This window comes from Alosa sapidissima, chromosome 1, assembly GCF_018492685.1.
Source record: "Alosa sapidissima isolate fAloSap1 chromosome 1, fAloSap1.pri, whole genome shotgun sequence".
In the NCBI taxonomy this organism is placed as follows: domain Eukaryota; kingdom Metazoa; phylum Chordata; class Actinopteri; order Clupeiformes; family Clupeidae; genus Alosa; species Alosa sapidissima.
This window is the reverse complement of record NC_055957.1, coordinates 45,102,817-45,123,263: the sequence shown is the minus strand read 5'-3', so window position 1 is coordinate 45,123,263 and position 20,447 is coordinate 45,102,817. Positions and strand designations below refer to the sequence as shown.

The window sequence follows — 20,447 nt, the reverse complement described above, 5'->3', positions numbered from 1 at the left end:
CCCCCACTCTCCCTTGCGCCTCTCTCTCTGAAGTTCGCACTTGTGTACACGGTGTATTTAAATTGGACATAGGTTTGTACAAGAAATGTCAGCGTTCGTGTCAGTGCTGAGGCGCGTAACCTGTGGGCAGAGAACCAGAATAAATGAAAACAAACGGCGTGCGAGAGCAGAGGAGAAGCCTCGCTGAATCCCCAGCAGGGACCTACCCTTATTGAATGGACACATTCACAACTAGCTCCTTTGGCTGAAACGCATAGTACAAACACCACCGACATTATGGGCTTCACTCAAAGGGAAGACACGTAGGCCAGCCACTAAGGAAAATGTGTGGATCTCCTCTGTAAGTCTTCTAAGATAGAAGATGCTAAATGAATGAATGCCGCTGAATAGATGTAGAACTGTGGGAGGAACACATTGTGTTTCAGGGCTGTTTGTGAGAGTCTCTGCAGACAGATAGAGAGTGCCGTGTGTTTTGTTTCCAGGGCTAGCTTTTTTATCTCATCGGCCTGGAGACAAGGGGGCTTTTACACTCCATTGGAGCACAAGGCTGATTCTGCAGTGGCTTTGAGTTTCTTTTTTTGTTTGTTTTGAGGAGGGGAGGGGTACTTTTGATAAAGCAACTTTCTTTCATCTGAGTTGTGCTAAGTGTGGATATTATGGGGCTTCTCCACTGTCTACAGATGTGACAGATGCTGGTGTAATACAGACTAATTTACTCCCCTATGTGAGGGGAGGAAAGAAGTTTAGGGAGAGAAAAGGAGAGAGATAAAGGTACAGAGATAGAGGAAGAATACATTAGAGATGTGTCATGGCAGGGTCATGGACAATGAAGGAGAAACAGGCGAGATTCACAAATATAGAAAGTCGAAATGACAAAGATCTCGTGCGAAATGACAAAGATCTCGTGCGAAAATTAGGTTGAGGGAAGGCAGCGTGAGGAGGAGTAATGAAAATTGGAAAATCTGGCAGATTAGGGGAGAGGAGAAGGTGTAGGAGACGGAGACAGAGATAGACACAGGCCCACAGACAGATAGGCAGACAGACAGGCAACCAGACAAACAGACAGAGCGACAGCTACTCGATGGGAAGGTTAGGGTGTGAGAGATTGATGAGCAGCAGTGAGAAACTAATTCTCACTTCACTCTGGGCTGGAAGATTAAGGAAGATTAGAGCGATAGAGCGAGGGAGGGAGAGATGGAGTGATAACTTTTGCTGCGTGCCAGAGAGAGATCTTTGAATGCCTAATACCCTAAGAGAGGGGGAGAGGGAGAGGGAGAGAGGAGAGAGAGAAGAGGGGAGGGGAGGGGTGGTGGAGAAGAGAGGGAAGAGAGGGAAGAGAGGGAATGAGGAGAGAGATAAAGGGACAGGGCAGATAGATAAACAGCAGAAGCAAAAGCAAAATCTGGGTACGAAAGGCTCTTAATGGTAGTTGTTGTGGTGGAGGTCTGTTAAAGAGGACCAAAGTTCTCCTCATTCTAATAGCCCCTGCTGATGGGGCTGATGTAATCCTTGGGTCACAGGATTGAGGATTGAGGATGGACTTGGGCTGGGGCGTGAGCTAGCCCTTGCTGTCCCCGCTGGTCCCTCTGCACGCTCAGCGGGCCCTCGCCGCCTTCTGTCATCCTCCGGGGCCCAGCGTACTGACCTAGATTAGTGGCAGGCCAGCGGAGTGTAGTGGAGCCGAGCTGGGCCAAGTCGGGCCCGAGTCATGACCCAGGTCTAGTGCAACACACGAGCTGGTGTCGTCTGAAAGGACTCGCTTATGCGTGTCGGGCGCAGCCACCGAGGAAGTGACGACTGAAGGGGGGAGGGTGTGAGGAGCGTGCGCCATTATTCCTCAACTCCTTGATGTCCCCAAACATCATAGCACAACAGCAAACTCAACCCACCGTTTCCTTTTGACATTCTGTCACACACACACACACACACACACACACACACACACACACACACACACACACACACACACACACACGCTCGCTATCACATGGACACATACACACACATACACACCCACAAACAATCAAGTGCATGCAGTTGTGCTGGGATCTGAAGCGAGCCGTTGAAAGGACGGCATAGCAGACTCAATCCGTCATGCAGGATTACAGTGTAAGCTTCTCCACGGCAATGGATGCGGTTTTATGAAGGAAAGTCAGAGAGAAGAAAAAAAAACACACACACACACCAGAGAAAAACTCTGGGCTTTTTTTTAAAATGAATTAGAGAAGCGATGGAATGTCATCACTGTCCTTCTTTAATGCAGAGGTGGGGATTCTCCTGCCTTGAGAGATTCCTCAGGTCTCTGAGTGCTGAGTGTTTTTGCGCAGCCCCCCCCCCGCCCCCCACACACACACCTCCTCCCCTCCTCTCCCTCACTCGTATGGCACCCACTGTTCCGGACATTTCTCTGACCCTCACCCTCTGTTCGCCCCCCCCCCCCTGAGTGGACGGATCGCGCTGGTTTAATTTGCCGCTCCGCCGGGGTGACCTTGAGCAGCAGTGGGGTGGGTGACCGTGGTCGTCAGCTTCAGCGGCGGTGAGCTGTCTGCTTGTCGGACGTCTTGGGCTGAGTTACAGCGTGGGGCTGGCTCCTGGCCAACCTGCCCTCTCGCTAGCGCACCGCTGTCGCCGAGTGACAAACAAGACCCGACGGAAAACAGCAGTGAAATATGGCCTCGCGGGAGATGTGGCTAACCAACACCGCCGCCTCCACCACAGCTCCACAGAAATCTAACCGAGAGACGCCAAGAATACAGTGGAATTATATGCCAAGCTGGAGCTCCAGAGAAAGCTAAACACAGCTCAGTAAGTCCAGTAAAGAAATAAATATATAAAAGAAAGAACTACTTGGAAATTCATTGCAATCACACAACAGCAAATTGGACCGTTTCCCCAAAGCGTAACATGGAGCCAAGTAAGCACAACACAATCTTGTGGAGCCTCCCCTGAAATGAAACATAAAGTTAAACTAATATGGGGCGCAAACAAAACATGCTGGCAATCACTCTCCATACAGCCCATAGGAAAGCTGCTTTTGATAAACAACCTCAAACCAAACACCAGCTAAAGCCTCCAGACGACTCAGCAGCAGCACGGCCATGATAATTGTCTATCTGCCAACACACTAAGACACACAACACACTTCTCGGGACTCGTTCCTTGTTCGTTCCGCAGCACGCCTTGGAACACAAAGGCACCAAACTGCCAGTAGTGTGATATTCAGGCCTGTGTGTGTGTGTGTGTGTTTTTGTCACACAAGTGACCCATTTAAGAGGTAAAATAGAAGACTTAACAATGTGGATTTGAGATCAGGGCAAAGTCACTGTCATTATGAATATAAGTGTCAACAGTGAAGTAAGTCTGGGGACTCAGGCAGAGTTGGGGAAGCGGAGATGAAGAGCCGCCTGCACTCAGAGGCGAGGCAGGAGCACCTCCAAGGACTCCATGAAGGGGATTAAAACAGTGCCTACCTCGCCACCACACCACCCCATAACACTCCGCTGACATACTTGCCTACATTGATTTTACTGCACTACATAAAAACTGTCAGTGTTGCACCAAGCTGGCCACCATTATGCTGCAGTACCCAGCATCAAACTGTTTCATGTCTTTATTTTTCACAGTTGGACATTAAGAATGACCTCACAGTGTGCTACAGTAGTGTTGAGTGCAGCTGTCAAGGTATCGGAGGCTGCCAGGCCAAATGCACTGTGCAGTAAACAGAGTGGGAGTCCAGAGGTCCTTTTATGATGATGTGGTATGTGTCAGCTGAATGTGTGATGCTGGAAAAAAAGAGAAATGTCCAGCCTCACACAGTGTCGAGAAGAGCCCTTTAGTGTCCCCACTTTCAGGCTTGCCCACGGCCTCTAGCCTCTCTCGACATCTACACGGCGAGCGGATATCCCACTCAAAGCTCGCCGCGGCTTTACTGCCTGGCCACACTGACCCTTGTGTGAGTGAAGTGGGGGCAGTCAAATGGGAAAGCTTTCACTGGACAGGTGGCGGGTATTGAATGACAATAGTTTGCTCGTGTGAGGAGACATCGAATCTGTTCAGAATAGCTTGCGGAAGCCCATCGATCGGTGTGTTCTGCAGGGGATGGGATGTGCACGCTGGCAGGGGGACTTCTTTTCACTGGAAGTGCGTTAAGAGCCGCCGCTCGGAGTGCTCTAATGAAAGAGTTTGGTTAAACTATAAATTGACTCGTGATTGAAAGCTTCTATTAGAGGTTATTATCATGTCTCTTGCGTGCCGTCTTAAAGTGCCTCGTCGTTCTGCGCTCCTCCTCTCCTCTCCCCTTCTCTTCTCCCGCCTTCTCTTCTCTTTTCCTTGTTCTTCTTCTTAATCAGCTTTTAGAGCCACAGACATTACAATTCCTCTGGCCAACCTTGTGCATTTCGGATTTATTCATCTTGAAAATATCCTTTCCTTGTCCAACCGAGCTGTGACTCTGCAGGAATGCCCTTGAAAGGTATGCGGCAGGGAGGCAGAGGTCCTTTCTGACAGTTTTCCATTTAAATTAAAAAAAGCGGGGGAAACCCAGTCAAGCAAGTATTCCAGCCTTTCTCTCTGATGAGCAGAATGCCAATTAATCTGGTGATGCAATGTTGTTGCCATAAAGAAAAGATAAAGTTGATGCGTGTGTGTGTGTGTGTGTGTTGTGATTGTGTGCGCCTGTGCGTGTGTGTTTGGGTGTATGAATGTGTGCCCTGGTGCATGTGTGCTCATCTCTGTATATGGATGAAAAATGTGAATATCAGCATCTACCAAATACAAATGTGCACTAGGATATGCTTGAGGATCAGGCCTCTTGCATCACACTCACTCAAACCACAAGCCTGATGACCTCTTGTGTAAGATACCAGACTGTGCTTTCTGGGTAGGCTACAGTGTTTTTTTTCCCTCAAAAGGCTGCAAAATGCCAGACAGGGTGCAATCCGAAAGGATAAGATGTCGTATTGTTATGTGAAGAAGCAGTGAGCCAGAAGGTGAGTGCTGAGTTTGACGGACATCAGGTGTAATTTCTGCAAATGTCTCCTCCGAGCTTCACTAGTCGAGTCCTCGGCAGGCTGAATGCCGCTCACAGAAAAGGTCCTGGAATGTACTTGCATAGCAGCGGGGCAGACTACAAGCTTTATTTATTGTTGGCTTTTAAAATGCCCATTGTGTTTGTGGTGCGAGTATTCAGGTTCCTATATATCAATGCCGGCGAAGGCCACGAGCCAAGGGAAAAGCGCAGCCCCTTGAGATTGTATTTACTGGTGCATCTTGCTTTGTCCAAGTTTATTATCATCATCTCTGCGTTGTGTGACACCCCTCCACCCACACTCCCCCCACCCCCCCGGGCACATCACCAAAAAACTATTTTATCTCTGAGCGACAGAGATCATTGCTTTCCTCTGAGAGTAATCTCATAGTCTGTTGGACTGATTTATGAATTATTAAAGTATCTGGAGTGGATGTGAATACCAATGACGAGTGTCTAATAAACCTCACTACTCTCCACACGGGTCACAACCAGGGCAGGGCAGGGCAGACATGCTCCCAGGACTAGGGCTATACTACATTTGTAATAATCAGATTAGTCATATTTTGGGTTTTTCCTCATTTTTTTCAGAGAGAGAGCGAGAGACAGAAAGAGAAAGTGAGAGAGAGAGATCAGATGTATTGTTTGCTGTGGGGTGTTTGCAACTGCGATCACTGAGATTTTTATTTTCCCTCTTTTACCCCCCTCTCTCTCTCATCTTGCATCATCTAGTTTCCCAGTGTGTGTGTGTGTGTGTGTGTGTGTGTCTGTGTGTCTGTGTGTTTGTATTTTTAATTTCCTTTCCTTTTGGCTTATATTTTCTACCAAGGCTCATTGTGACCAGGTCAAGACCTTCTATGTTTTAAACCCTCCATCTTTGTCTTGTTTTTTTTTTTCTCTTTTTAAAGATCCTTTTATTTTAAGCCCCTAGATGGGAGTTACCCGAAATGGACTTATCCTCGGCACTTATCGAAACGAGGAATTCATGGGGATTACGTTCCATCTTTCTCTTCACATTTATTGTCATTCCCCCCCCCCCCAGCCCTCTCGGTCTGTTTGTTTGTTTGTTTGTTTGTTTTTCCATGGCGTCCTGAAAAAACCCTGGTGCCTCTGCAAGTACCCCGACAATGCTGGCAGAGGCACCACATGCTTTGGCATGTTGATCAGAAGTTGGTAACGTTGCTTTTCACCTGCAGGCCAAACTGTTTAGCATAGTGAGGGAAGATAATCATTTAGCTGTATTTGTGGACTGGTTGGGCTGACGGTGCATTGGATGCTATTTCGTACCACTGACTCCACTTCTCTGAGTCTACGTCTCTTGGCACTGGAAGTGTAAAGCATGTGAGGGTGGAGAGTGGCCTCGCAGTAAGCCCAATATCAATCCAGCAGGCTCATCCTCACAGGGGTAGAGTTAGCTTTTCATCCCCTCACTTTGTACTCCTGTACTGCTTGCATATTTGGACCCCTTTTTTACATCTATGTGTGTGTGTGAGTGAGAGAGTGAGAGAGAGAGAGAGAGAGGGGGGGGGGGTTACTTTGCTTTCTTATCTTTCTACCTGTACTGGTCCAAGAGTCAGTCCCTTGAGCATTGCAGTAGAAGAGGTGAAAGAAAAAAACAGAAAAGTTGTTTTGATCTATGTGTTTGTGTGTGTGTGTGTGTGTTTTCGTTTATGTGTGTGTGTGTGTGTGTGTGTATGCATGTGGGCTTGTTATCGTGTGTTTGTGTACAGGGGGTGTTCCTGAGCATGCATATAAATTATTATCATTTCTTATTTTGATTGAAACAGGAAGTGTGTTTGGGAGAGCACACACACTCTGCATTCAGGTCATGATCTGTATGCATCTGCAGCAGCATGTGTGTTTTGTTTGTCCTAATTCCACGGCAGGATGTTGGTCTGGGAGCAGGTGTGTATGTGTGTGTTTGTGTGTAAGCTAGAGTTTGTTTTAGCTGCGAAAGATAGACAGTGTGATCTGTAATTAAAATTTTCTGTCTCGTTAAGTTGGTGGCAGCCTTCGCTGCATCACAGTGGCTTTGCAATCGATGGCAAAGATCTCCCCATAATACTAACGAACCACAAGATCATTTAAGTTCAGGGCTCAGGGAAGGGAAAAATTAATTAAGATATTTATGGCCCCAATTAATCAGTTCAGCGAGAGAGACTTGCCCGATCCACAGGGTATATTCTGGAGATGGATGTTGCGAAAATCTGTGAGCATGGTCTTTAAAAAGAGAAGCAGGGGGATTCTCCAGCATCTTCGCTCCAAAAGCCCTCTAATACACACCTTATTTGCTCTGCTTGGCCGCAGCTCTCATCGGCTCAGGGTTAACCCTTACACCTTACAGACTCTTTCTGGAGCCTCTTAAAGGTGTGTGTGTGTGTGTATGTGCGTGTGTGTGTATATGTATGTGTGTGTGTGTGTGTGTGTGTGTGTGTGTGTGTGTGTGTGTGTGTGTGTGTGTGTTGCATTGTGTGCCAGACTGTCACATGCACAAACTTCAACTGAGGAGTGCAGAGCTTAACTGCTCTCACTACTCAGTTGTGACATTGTAGATGTGTTGAATCTCTGAGAATCCTCTGTTTTTTTAAAGCCACATGTATGTGGCAGTAGTCAATCCCCCCAGCCACCCCCCTGACACCTGGACATCCTGACAGCTTTGGTATGGAGGACTACCAGGAACTGCCAATATGGTAACCGCAAATTAAATGTGTGGGCCCATGGCCGTTGCTGCTAATTGATTTCAGCTCATGAATGTTTTTGCTAATTGACTTTAATTCAGCCATGCAGTAATGCTAAACATAGGCACTTTATTCTTTTGTGGGATTTTGATCTCTTCTGCACTAACTGTCCAGCTGCAGTCAGTCAGCCGCACATTTGTGGTTGAGCAATTATTTGAGTGAGGACATACTGTGCGTGTGTGTGTGTGTGTGTGTGTGTGTGTGTGTGTGTGTGTGTGTGTGTGTGTGTATGTGTGTGTTTGTAGTGTGTGTGGTCAGTGGAAAGTTTCTCAGAACAATACACTGACACATTCCATATTGTGTTGTTTACGACTGTCTGTATTGTGGCTTGACCTCTGATACAAACACAGAGTCCCAAGTTTGCTCCGCCGTCAATACCGATCCAAGACCCCTGTCAATCCCGGTGTCACTGGGCCGTCTAAGGAGATTGCCTGATTGATTGAAGCGAGACAGAGCACAGAGGGCGAGCGGAGTTAAGAAGGCACCTTGATTGACACAGAAAGAGTAAATGTGTGTGTGTGTGTGTGTGTCTGTGGGGGGGTGGGGGGGGGGGGTGGAGAAGAAGACAGCATATTACAACAGTTCAGAGAGAGAGAAGGTTGGATGAAAGGAGAAAAACAGGCAGACAGTTGGTGTGTGGGAGAGGTGATGAAGGAGAGAGCACAAAAAGGACGGGGGAAAGGAAGAGGAGAGCTTTTAGTTTGTGTTTGAGGACGAGGTGGAAAAATAAAATGAAAGCAATAGAGAAGAGGAATGGATGGAGCTAGGGAGAGAGAAAGAGACAGCGAGAGAGAGAGAGAGAGAGAGAGAGAGAGAGAGAAAGAGAAAGTGAGAGAGCGAGTGAGTGATAGAGAGAGAAATAGAGCAAGAAAGTGTTTGAAAGAGAAAGAGTGGTAAAGAGAAATGAAGAAAAGCAGTAAGCGTGAGAACGAGTGATAGAGAAGTTTATAGAGAGAGAGAGAGAGAGAGAGTGGAGGAGGAGTAATCACAGAGCGGGGTGTGCGGGAGTGGGGAGCTCCATAGGGAACATTCAGGCCTCCGTCACGCACCAGTGCGCAGCACTGACAGGGTCTCCCTGTGCCAGCGCCATCCCTCAGCGACGCGACGCCAGACCTCACGTGCGCGCGCCCAGGCCTCAAACACATGCGACACGACACCCGGGGCGGCACACTGCACACGACACGCACTAAAGCATGTTCTTTAATAAAAAACGTGAATCGAGCGGAGCCGTTCGTACGCACAGAAGCTTGCCTCTCTCTCTTCGGGGCCGTTTAAAAAAGTACCCTTCGGCACCAACTGCAGCAATGGCAGCAGTAGTACCGCTCGTGCTGTTATCATCACGACAGCAAAAATCAGAGCCAGGCCAGCTTGCTAAACGTACCGTAAAGATGCCGCACTACACCACAGCAAACACTGCAAAATTAAAGGCATATATTTATTTAATCTCTTTAGTATTGGTTAATTAGATAGCATGGAGATGACTGCTCTGCATGCAGCCTAGTGTATAACAAAAGAGGTCATCTGGCGCATGCGGCGGCATTGTCACAACAGCACCGCTGACAGACACACAGTGCAGCCGTCCACTGCTCTGCTCCTACAGACCACACAGACATGATGGAGACAATATGGTGAGCTAGTGCTAAGGCTCGCCGAGCGGCGTGTAACACATGACTCATTATGCTGTGTAAGCTCTCTGGTGACAGGAAACAACACTCGGCGCAGTGCTGATTTGCACTGAAGGGTCTCGGAGCTTACAAGATATGCAACCAAAGTCCATAGTGTTTTTTTACAAGGTAATAGATTACTTTGTTGAGTGACAGGCCAGAAAAGCAAAAAAATCATTCTGCAACAAATACTGTACGTGTGAGTGCAAGAAGCATGGAGTCCAATAATTCTCATAATAATTGTGTTCCTATACAGTGATTTTGCTCAAGTTAATGGATCTGTCTCTCAGCGTGTCTTGTGTGTTCTGTTACCTTGCTGTGACGCTCCACTTTTAATTAACATGCTGCAATGATTAAAGTTTTAACTTAATTATCTTTATCTTTTCTCTCAGGGTGTTCAAGCCTCCATGGGAAACTGAATGAGACATTCTGCATGAGAGGAGCAGAAGAAGAAGGACAGGCTTGGGTAGATAGAGGGGGATATTAAATAAGGAGGAGTGACTGGCACCTGCCCTACAGCTCTCTTTGAAGGGCAGGAAATAGAAACGAAAGAAAGGAGTGACCAGAAAAGAGGAAAAAAAGGGAGAGAGTGGGGGAAAGAGAGAATGAAGACAATTGGAATCCAAGGGTTTCCTCTCGGTGTCCGTCACTCGCACTAGAATTTTGGACCCTGGAACCAGGAAGTATGATAAGCAGGAAGTTGCTCTTATTGGTCTCCCTTTTCTTGTGGGAGGAGTTTGGCAGGGCGGGGTCTGCGGTCAAGGTGGTCCGGAGGAGAGGACTGAGCGGGCAGCGTTCACTTAAACCCGAGGGCAAGGTTCTGGCTGACCAATGGGAAGAAAGCCCTGAAAAAGTCGGCTTGGCAACGAGAAATCTCAAGGACTTGCTTGCCCGCGACCAGGCCGAGCGCAGCGACCTTTCGGTCATAAAGAAGCTCTCGCAGAACCACGCCACTCACCCCCTACTCACAAAACGTGAGGATGGCCAGAGTTTTGGGGTAAAACTAGACGGATTGGACTCTGCAGTGCACGGACTGTCTGGCAGCAACGAGGCGGCTCTGGAACCGAGGAAGAGCAGGAATGGCACCAGGGGCGCTGACAGTTCCCTCCCTAAACCTGGGAGAACTGATAAAGGTCTGCCCATTCATCACAAGATAGACTTTGGCCTCCACCCAAACAGAACCCGAACCAAGTCCCTGGCCAGGTCCGGTGCCAGAGCGGGGTCTGCTGTCCATCCTGGCCAGACCCCCAAGGGCCTCTCGCTGGAGTCGCCCAGGAAACTCAACCTGACCGGCAGCTATGGCGTGCTAAAGCTGATCTCCAAGGAGAACCTGGTGCGGATCGTGAACTCCCAGCTGCAGAGCATGGTGGGATTGAATTTCCAGGGCAAGGCCAGTCGCAGCAGGAAGAGGGATCTGATTGATGTGGACCATAGCCTGCCGACGGCCTCGAAGGTGAAGCGGCAGGACCGGGCGGTGGCCTCGGATCTCTATGGCATCCCGGACAATCAAACAGAGGAGCTGCACATGAGCGCGACGTCCCACGTCAACCTCAACACCGAGCAGGCCGCGCACAGCCTCTGGAAGCCAGTCAGCGAGTTCTCCTCCTCGGACTCTGTCATTGGCCGGCCCAGCGAGCGGGCCTCACCAAAAGGTCAGCTCGTCACGGAAACCTGGAGCAGCAGCAGCAGTGGCGTCGTTGGCGGCAAGCGGCTCAGCGCGCACCTGGCGTCCACCCCTCAGGCGGAGGTCCTGAACACCGAGAGGGACGCGTCCTTTGGCTACAGTGACACCCAGGCCATGCTCCGCAGCGGGACGTCCAACTCGCCCCAGCGCTCTGACGGCGCTTCTCCCTCCGTCTACACCCTGGACCCGTGGGGAGTGCGGAGCGTGAGCGGGGGAGGCAAGAGAGAGAGGGGAGGTGCCCCCGTGGAGGACGAGGTGGACGAGGAGAGGGAGGTCAAGGAGTACGCGAACAAAAACGAGGCACTGGAGGAGAGCATCCAGCCTCCGGAGCTGGAGTCCAGCGTGACCCAGGACCCCGTGTGGGCCGTGGCCGAGCGGCCCAACAGCAGCCACGTCCTCAAGCTGCGGCCCGAGACCGAGTGGGCGGCAGGGAAGACAGGCACTGGTGGCGGCGGCAGGATGGGTCACGGACTGATGTTTGAAGAGGCGGAGAAGGTCGATGAGGACAACAATGATGATGATGACGATGATGATGCCGGTAATGAGGGCAGAGGCCACAACGAAGGCGGCGGGAAACGTTCTCGCAGCAGGCGAAGCTGGATCTGGAACCAGTTCTTTGTGATCGAGGAGTACACTGGCCCAGAACCTGTGCTCATCGGACGGGTAAGGCAAACCTCCTATTTCTATAACAGTTTTTGTGCTGTTTACATACATTTTCAAAACTCTGTGTCTATTCAAAACGTCTTAAACACATCTCCAAAGCAAACATTTGCCTCATATTATAAACACTTTTGTCATAATGACATTTTGGATACATTGTGTACACACTGTTGCTTGTCTGTCTTTCATGAGCTTTATATGTATATTTCCATGCAAGAGTGAAAGTCATCTACAGAGAAGTTGAAATACACAGTAAGCATGCAAGCAATATTGAAACCAAAATACTGACTTTCCCAAATAATTTGGTGTTGAGAATACAGTATTTTACAGCCAACAAGAAAAAATGAAACAAAAATAGGCCTACAATAACCACCAGATGTACATGGAGTTTATATCACAAAGCTGATTTTTCCAAAGACAGAAATTACTGACTACTATCAATTTACTTTGTTTTACTTTGTGTTTCTTTTCCAAAGAAAATATATTTCTTCATGTGCGTTCCTAAGGCATTTCCGGAGGCACTAGCCTGACGTAGCAATACTCAATTCTAGTCAGAATACCGTAAAACTCCAAATAATAGCCCGGGCAAAATGCCAAACTGCATCGGCTAGTATTAGAGACAGGCGTCTATATGAGACAGGCCTTTAATTCCCTTTACACAAAACTTTCCTCTGCAAAGATGGAAAATATTATCGAATTAATTATTTCAAACACACTGAATGTCTACCTATATGACTAGGCTATCTGATGACAAAAATGATTTACAAAGAGATCATATCACACTGAAAGCTCATATTTTGTCACTAGCAAATAGCCTATATCGGTCCTTTGTCAAATACAGTTGCATTATCAGCCCTGACCAAAACCGTTCAGGAATTATTTATGCAAAAGTGGAACGTCCTTAATGTTTCATTCTCCCTCCTTTTTGGCACGAATGAAACAGCATGAGAGAGCATGAACCATATAGTTTCTCCCGTATTGTATTTGCCAAATTTGACAACAGTCTGCATTTCAATAGCCTATTTCCAGGCGCGCGGGAACATATTTTTGACCAGGGGTGCTGAATAACAAAATAATCATGGATGTCCGAGTAGGTCTAAGAGTGAGTAGTTTTATAATGCCCAGGGCAGCCACATTCCACTGCAACTAGGCCTATGCGCAGCATTTGCCACTCCGACTCATCATCAACCTATTTCACTATATAGCCAGAGAATGTCCGTAGACGGGCTCTGATATAGCCTAGTCTAAGGTAAATTCCTTTTCTGACTTCTTTCTCTTTATCGCCATAACAGTAGGCCTAGGCTACATTTAGAATAAAGACTAACGTTCGCGAACCCTTGATGAATTGAACGATGACGACGTCGGACATATAGGCATAGTTTATATTGAAAAAAAGTTATACAATTTGGAACTCTAGCTTTTCCCCACCGCAGTCTTTTAATGCCATCTAATCATAACGTGCGCAGTCTGCACCATACTTAAGCCCAAATCACACCCAAGATTCGCGACGAGATGAGCTGCAACATTCTAATTCATTTAATTAATCAACATTCTAATATTAACCAGCAACTTGATGCAACATTCTAAAACCTTGCAACTATGACCAGACACGGTAAATGCTTTGCAACGGCTTGCAACGACGTGCAACATCTAATTCACACCGCTGTAACATCCTTTCTGTAACGGTTTCGTGTCATTGCAAATCATTGGTGTGAATTGGTGTGCCTTTAAACAGACGATCTGACGGATTTTAGAAGATTAAATACAACCCGAAACTAAAAAACAGACCAGGCCTCTACTGGAGACCGGCCTTTAACCCAAACCTGTAGCCACGCCAGGCGTTTAAAAGAGACAGGCATCTCTTTGGGACTCGGCTATTTTTTTAAGTTTTACGGTATGAGTCTGATACTGCTCCATTGTGACGTAATTATGGGGCGTGTTTCAACCGATACAGGGGGGGAATGCTTCTGCACTCAATTGGATAGACCTAACCAATTAGAGCAACAAAATAACTTACCATGATATGTAGGAAGAACACACAAACCATCTTTCTTCTCCACAAATGCCTTAACATTGTTTTCTGATCTTTTGTGAAAGTTATTGTGCCGTCAATATCTATAAACACTCATTAGTGAAATCTAAGAGATACGTAGTAGGGTAGGCTATTAGGAAAAAACTGATAGGCTATATCCCCTCTGTTTTTAAAAATAATTCTGTAGAACACTGATATGCTACCAACATGGGTAACGTTTTAGAATAACATGTGCTTATTAGGTATTAACAGTGCATTATAAGCAGTTAACAATTCATTACTAACAGTTAGTTAATTGTTGTTATCCTTTAATAACATTAACTTACTGTTAACATGCAGCTTGTAAGTGTTAATAAGCAGTTACTTACAAGTATATTTGTTAACAGTTGTAAGTGTTAACAAGCAGCTTGTTAATGCTTGCTAATGGTGTGTAATATATATTATTAGCTGTGGCCTACTGGTTAGCATGGGTTGCCGGTTCGAACCCTGACCAGTAGGCACGGCTGAAGTGCCCTTGAGCAAGGCACCTAAGCCCTCACTGCTCCCCGAGCACCGCTGTTGTTGCAGGCAGCTCACTGCGCCAGGATTAGTGTGTTTCACTAATTCACGGATTGGGATAAATGCAGAGACCAAATTTCCCTCACGGGATCAAAAGAGTATATATACTTATACTTATAAGCCATTAACACCATTAACAAGCATTAACAAGCTGCTTGTTAACACTTACAACTGTTAACAAATATGCTTGTAAGTAACTTAAAAGGCTGCTTATTAACACTTACAAGCTGCATCTTAACAGTTACAGTAGTTAATGTAATTAAAGGATAACAACAGTTAACTAACTGTTAGTAATGAATTGTTAACTGCTTATTATGCACTGTTAATACCTAATAAGCACATGTTATTCTAAGGCGTTACCCAAACGGGTTGTAAACAGCTGGGAAAGGCTGTTGCAAATCCTTCGAACAGGTGGTCAATCAGAGATTTCAAACGAACGAGGGAACAACATGTCACAATGCAACACGCTGTTTTCCATTGATGAAAGTGAAACCATGAATTTTCCTACGTCTCAACTTTGGCCAAAGTGTTTAGAAATAATTGTTTTCAGTGATAAAACCTCATTGAAATAATATGCATTTTCCATATGGGGTCTTAGAAGCCATCTGTCTCCTTCTAGCCACAGTAGACCCCGAAGCCATTTGTTTTGAGAATAATGGCTGGCTGATGAAGTTATTGGCTGGCTAGCCGGCTCAGCCAAAACCTAACCAAACTTTTCATGGCTACTAATGGCTGAAGCTGCCTCTTCATGTACAGATGTCTGTTATATTGATTTACTATATCTCAATATTTCCAAGCAGTGCATAGCTTATATATTTCTACAAAATGCAATACAATGTAATAATAATAAAACATAAACATGATTTTACTTTCACAAGTTATGTAGCCTACAGTATTAATTTTGTTATCTGTAGGCAAACAATTTCAAGTAATAATGTCCCTGCTGCTGTCTAAGAATAGGCCTAGATTGCAACTTCACAGAGTAACATTATGCTTATGACATGTAATTCGCTATTCAATATAGTTAATATAAGCACACATTGTTATATTATTATGTTGGACACAGTGCCGGTTCAGACCTCCATGGGGCCCTAAGCAAAATCCTCCTTAGGGGCTCTCCTACCTGAACTCTGAGCGCCAAAATGTAACCTTTTTTTTACAGTATCATCTGACACCTCAGTGCTCCCAATACAATCATCCCATCTCATTTTGGATGTCTATGGAAGTTACCAAATATAGTGTTTTTCCCTATAAAGGACTAGGAGAAAGAAACATAATTGTGTGTGAATCACCTTCACACAGCAATAAATGCCCAGTTTGAGTGTCTGGGCTGTTTGCTTTTGATGCTTGCTGTACATATCTGCTGAAAAACTGCTAGTTTCATCCCGAGCTGCACGTTATTATGAACACATTTAAATATGCAGCCATTTTTAAAAAAAATGTAGCCAGTTGCCCGCATTCAAAAAAACGGAATTTGCAATTATATTTCACAACTTGCGGAGTACTGTGACTGGGAAAGGCTGGCAAGTAAACCGCAGACAGATCAGGGGATTCACTTCCCTGTTAGGTAGGCCTAGGCTAGGCCAGCAACCTATGCCAGCAACACACGCTGGAGAGATGCATGTTGACATCAAACCATGGAACAAACGCAAGTTTACCCGACTGCTGTTCCCGCTGTTCATTCTTGTGACGTTTCTTCCGTTTTTCATGCCCTGAATTAGCCTGGGTTTTCCCATGCTGCCTTACGCACGCAATTTTATTCACGCTGCTAGGCAGCCTGGATTCTATGTACTTCGTTTTCACCTCAACCAAGGAATCAATCACAGAACGGAGGGAGGGCAGCAAGACGATGACGACACACCGAAGCCATTATGAGCTACGTACAGACGCATTTGATAGACATTCGTAGTGCCCAATAAACAGCTCTGGGCATTCGTAAACCACGTTTCAAATACGAGAAAAGGAATGTCTAGTTCCCAGACCCCATCTCAATGAGATGAGGTCTGACGTTAACCAAGCTAGCCCTGAATGGTAATTCGGTTTCATGTTCATCTTCTTAATGTATGAGGCACTGTCGCTATAACTGTATAGGGCCTACTAACTTGTCTGTCACTAGCTTGACTCAAGGGAAGACGGGGGAGGGGGCCTTCATTAACTTGCGGGGCCCTACGCAACTTGCGTAGTGTGCGTATAGGGAGAACCGGCCCTGGTTGGACAACTGCGCATTTTTCTTCAATGTACACTGACGCCTGTGTCGTGAGCTAGCAACGCAGCAATCTCTGGAAACGGTGGAATGTTACTGCAGTAATATCGCGTTCAATGCTGTAAATCCCTCCATTCCAGAGTATTTGTTTCATATCATCAATCATTTGGTTCAGGTGTTTGTGCAACCGGGCCCTGAAGATCTAACAAAAGTTTGAGTATAGGCCTACGTAGGAATTAGGATTATGTGTGAAGTGAGATCAAAATGACCTTGTTTGCTTCTTTATGCCATTTAAGATTAGCGTGAGACAAAAAAAAAGGTATTCTCTGATTGCTTCTTCTGTACGGAAACGTGCAATTTTTTAGTCAATTCACTATGAGTCCTGTGTATCGCAGCAACGAGAACAAGACTGTGCTCTGTGGGAAATAGATGTCGCTTATCGTTTATTTTTCGTATATGTAAGAATTATTATTTGATGCAAATAATTCTAGCTGGCTCAGCCAAAGTTTATCAGATGGCGGCTTAATTTGGCTTACAAAATTATTGGCTGGCGGCGGCTGAAACTCTAAATAGCGCAAAAGGCGGCGCATGGCGGCGGCTTCGGGGTCTAAGCCACAGCGTTTTTGTTGCAAACATAATCAACCTAAGCATGCTCAGAAGACGTGATAGACGACGCGCTGTTGCTCACCTGTCCATCATCGTAAAGCCCGATTTGATTGGTCCGCCAGATTTGGGGCGAGCATAGTTGCTTAACAACGGAGCAATGCCAGACCGAACTTCCCGACCTCAAATGTTGTGGGCGGGACTAAGTTCGGCTGGCACCCAGGCTAGGAGGCACAGAAAAAGTCGACATTTGTAGAACATTATGCTGAAGTCCAATTCATTTTCAAAGTATCTGAAATTGGTTCTAAACATTTCAACCGGGAATCCTCTAGGAACAGATTGAAAGGCTCTATACCTATAGAGTGTATATCTATTCTAAGTGTCTAAGTGTGGCATTTTGATAGGTTTTGTTGAAATTAAAACAAATTACTTCCTGTTTGATTTGTGTGTGGTGTTTTGCAAAATGTGTTTTAGGAAATTGAAAACTGACTTGAACACTGAGAATTACTGTATGGTTTTGCGGATTTGGTGTGGGGTTATGGTGTTTGAAAGACAAGTTTAGAAAATTATGTGACAAGCAAAGATTTAGTGTGTAAGCAGTTGAAAAAAACTGTAATTACCCTGTCTTTCAACTGTCAGTAGATTGAAATGACTATTTCTAAGAGGTACAGTAGGAGCAGTGGTTGGGGAGTGTAAGGATTGAGGAAGTGACTGAAAGTTCGGGTTCATTTTAGGTAATGTTCTCACAGGTCAGGATTCTTATGCTATTGTCTACACTGAATTAATTTTCCTGATTTTAAATCCATATTTGTTGAGGTTTAGGCCAGGGTTCCCAGTGGGGGTAGGTTTAGGGTGGGATTTTTAGATTTGACTCAGCACCTTTATTTTGATGACTCTTCACATCTTGTTTTGTGGATTAGCTCTGCTGTCTGAACTGTTGGTTCAAAAGCTCATTAACCCCAACACCAGGTCAGAGAATTCATTAGGGTCTTTCAAATGTCATCAACTTTTTAACTGCCATTGATTTTTGTACACCACACAATTGAAAAACTGGCTTTCGCTAATCACTCCCCGACAGGTATTAATCAATCTTTCCTCCCAAGACACAAAAAACTCGCAACCCAAACAAATGCACACACCAGGCACACACACCGAGGACTACATGAAACATCTCTCCTGGGAGGTGACCCCTCTGCAGAGCAGAAGCCAGCGGCGTTCCTCCCTTCACTTAGCGAAGGCAAACAGACAGGCAGCTCCCTGAGAACAGAGTTGATTTAATTCCCATCACACCCCTCATTTTAACCGCATTACTACGATTAGGCCGTCATTTTGCTGTCAATCTCTGTCAATTTGGGGGCCTTGGGGGCACGGGGCCGCTGCAGGCCCCCGAGAAGAATGTTTCAATCAGCTTCATAATCAGACACGTATTCCTTGGTGCCGCGCCGTGTTTTTTTTGCGGCAGCGACGGGCACCTCAAACAACTCCTTTCATCAGACAATCAAGTACAGAGGAGGAACAAAAACAATCGGGGGAGCCCCCATCATTTCCTCCCCCTCCTCCTCCTCTAGTTCCTGTTTATCATCCCTGATTCTGAAAGCCTCATATGCGAGATTGTCTGACAATCACCTGCTTTCAAAGGAAAGCAAAGAAAAAATGACAAGATGATGACGCTGTTAAAGTTTGCTGCATTAACCAAGCCGCAAGTGTTTTTTTGTTTTGCACAATTGCAATTCTTAGTCCGTTTTTACAGGGAAGCAGATTTACATTGAATTTTAAATAGTGGATCTGTCTGCCAGACAGCCAGCTATTCTTTTTATCTGACCCAGCAGAGGCTTGCAAAAAAAGTACATATGATGTATATTAATGTATAAATATTTGATCAAGTGCGAATGAAAGATTTGTAACGGTAACACTGAAAAATGTACATCTCCTCCAGCCTCGCAGTCGAAGCACATGGCCATGCATCTGAATAGGGAACATGATGAGGAAGCTTATTACACTGGCAGCGCTGCTGTGCAGATACTTAGCCAGCGCCACTTCAGTTAGTCTCCAGCTGTGCTGAAGGCTAGCGCTATATAAGGGCCAGCTAATATCTAAGGTAAATGAATAGCGAGGAGAATCCTCAGTGTTAGCCTTAGGCGCTCCTACGCCGCTGTGAGATTAAAAAAAAAAAGAATGAGAAAAAAAAAAAAAACACGACGCCACCTGTCTCAGTGGGGGAATGTCTTGCTAACTTCAACTTCCTGCCCTCACGGAGATTTAAAGGAAATCCCTGAGGTGGCCGAGGATCCGGGCCCACTCGGGCTGGAGCAGCTCAGTGTAGCGAGGCTTTGTGATGCTGGACGCTGTTGTTGGGCTGGGCTGCTGCTGTTGCTGCTGCGGTGGGGCTTATTAAAAGGCCCTTGTTATGTTGAAGGGTGTTAGTGAAACAAAGGCTGGACGCCTGCAGTGCCTCAGGTCAACATCCAGGCTTACAGATGGATGCGCTGTAACTCATTAGCGTCAATCTGCCTGTTAAGCAGGTGTGCGCGTGCGTGTGTGTGTGTGTGTGTTTGAAGGAGAGCGAGAGTGTGGGTGTGGATGTGGATGTGGGTGTTTGTGGATACGTGCATGTGCATGTGTGTGTGTGTGTGTGTGTGTGTGTGTGTGTGTGTATGTGTGTGTGTGTACAGTATGTTTGTGTGTAGGGCTCTGTGTACTAACTGCTTGTGTGTAAAACACCAGGGTTTGCCAACATTTCCTGCTGGGCTCTCCCTACACACATTACCTTATTGCTGACATTCATGGCTAAAATGTCTCCCTATACACCCTACACTATATGTATCTGTTTTGTAATTCTGAGTGTGTGTGTGTGTGTGTGTGTGTGTGTGTGTGTGTGTGTGTGTGTGCTGGTGTATTAGTGCATGTTTGCGAGAAAGCTCAAGAGAGATGTGTATATGTGTGGATATACCTAATGCTCTTATATCTTAATGCTCTTATGAATGTTTAATCTCCATCCTGTGGCCCGGCGAGGGCCTCCAGTGTCGCACTGCTGAAGATCAATTGGGGGGGCACCATGTTTGCTGCTCCTTATTACTGAGATTATGATTTAATAAAGCGGAGTGCGCAGAACTCCCTGGCCTTTCACGCTGCCATGACAGTTAGTCTCCGACTCTCTGCTTGCCAGCGGCCGTCTTAATTCTCCACTAAAGCCCACCGCGAGGTCCCCATGTTATAGGTTGACATTTGTAGCCATCAATAGAACATTGACCAGATGCGCACAGCTCACAGTTCTTATGA

At 46.2% G+C, this 20,447-nt stretch overlaps 1 protein-coding gene across 4 annotated transcripts in view; it reads left to right on the top strand.

The window, feature by feature from the left end:
- The window catches only part of LOC121720857, a 101,724-nt gene that overhangs the window by 28,834 nt on the left and 52,443 nt on the right, over window positions 1-20,447 (top strand). For all 4 annotated transcript variants that reach the window (XM_042107334.1, XM_042107332.1, XM_042107336.1 and 1 more), the window contains one exon: window positions 9,821-11,775. In XM_042107334.1, the coding sequence (XP_041963268.1) occupies window positions 10,114-11,775 (1,662 nt within the window). In that variant the 5' untranslated portion in view covers window positions 9,821-10,113. The remainder of the gene's footprint in view (window positions 1-9,820; window positions 11,776-20,447) is intronic.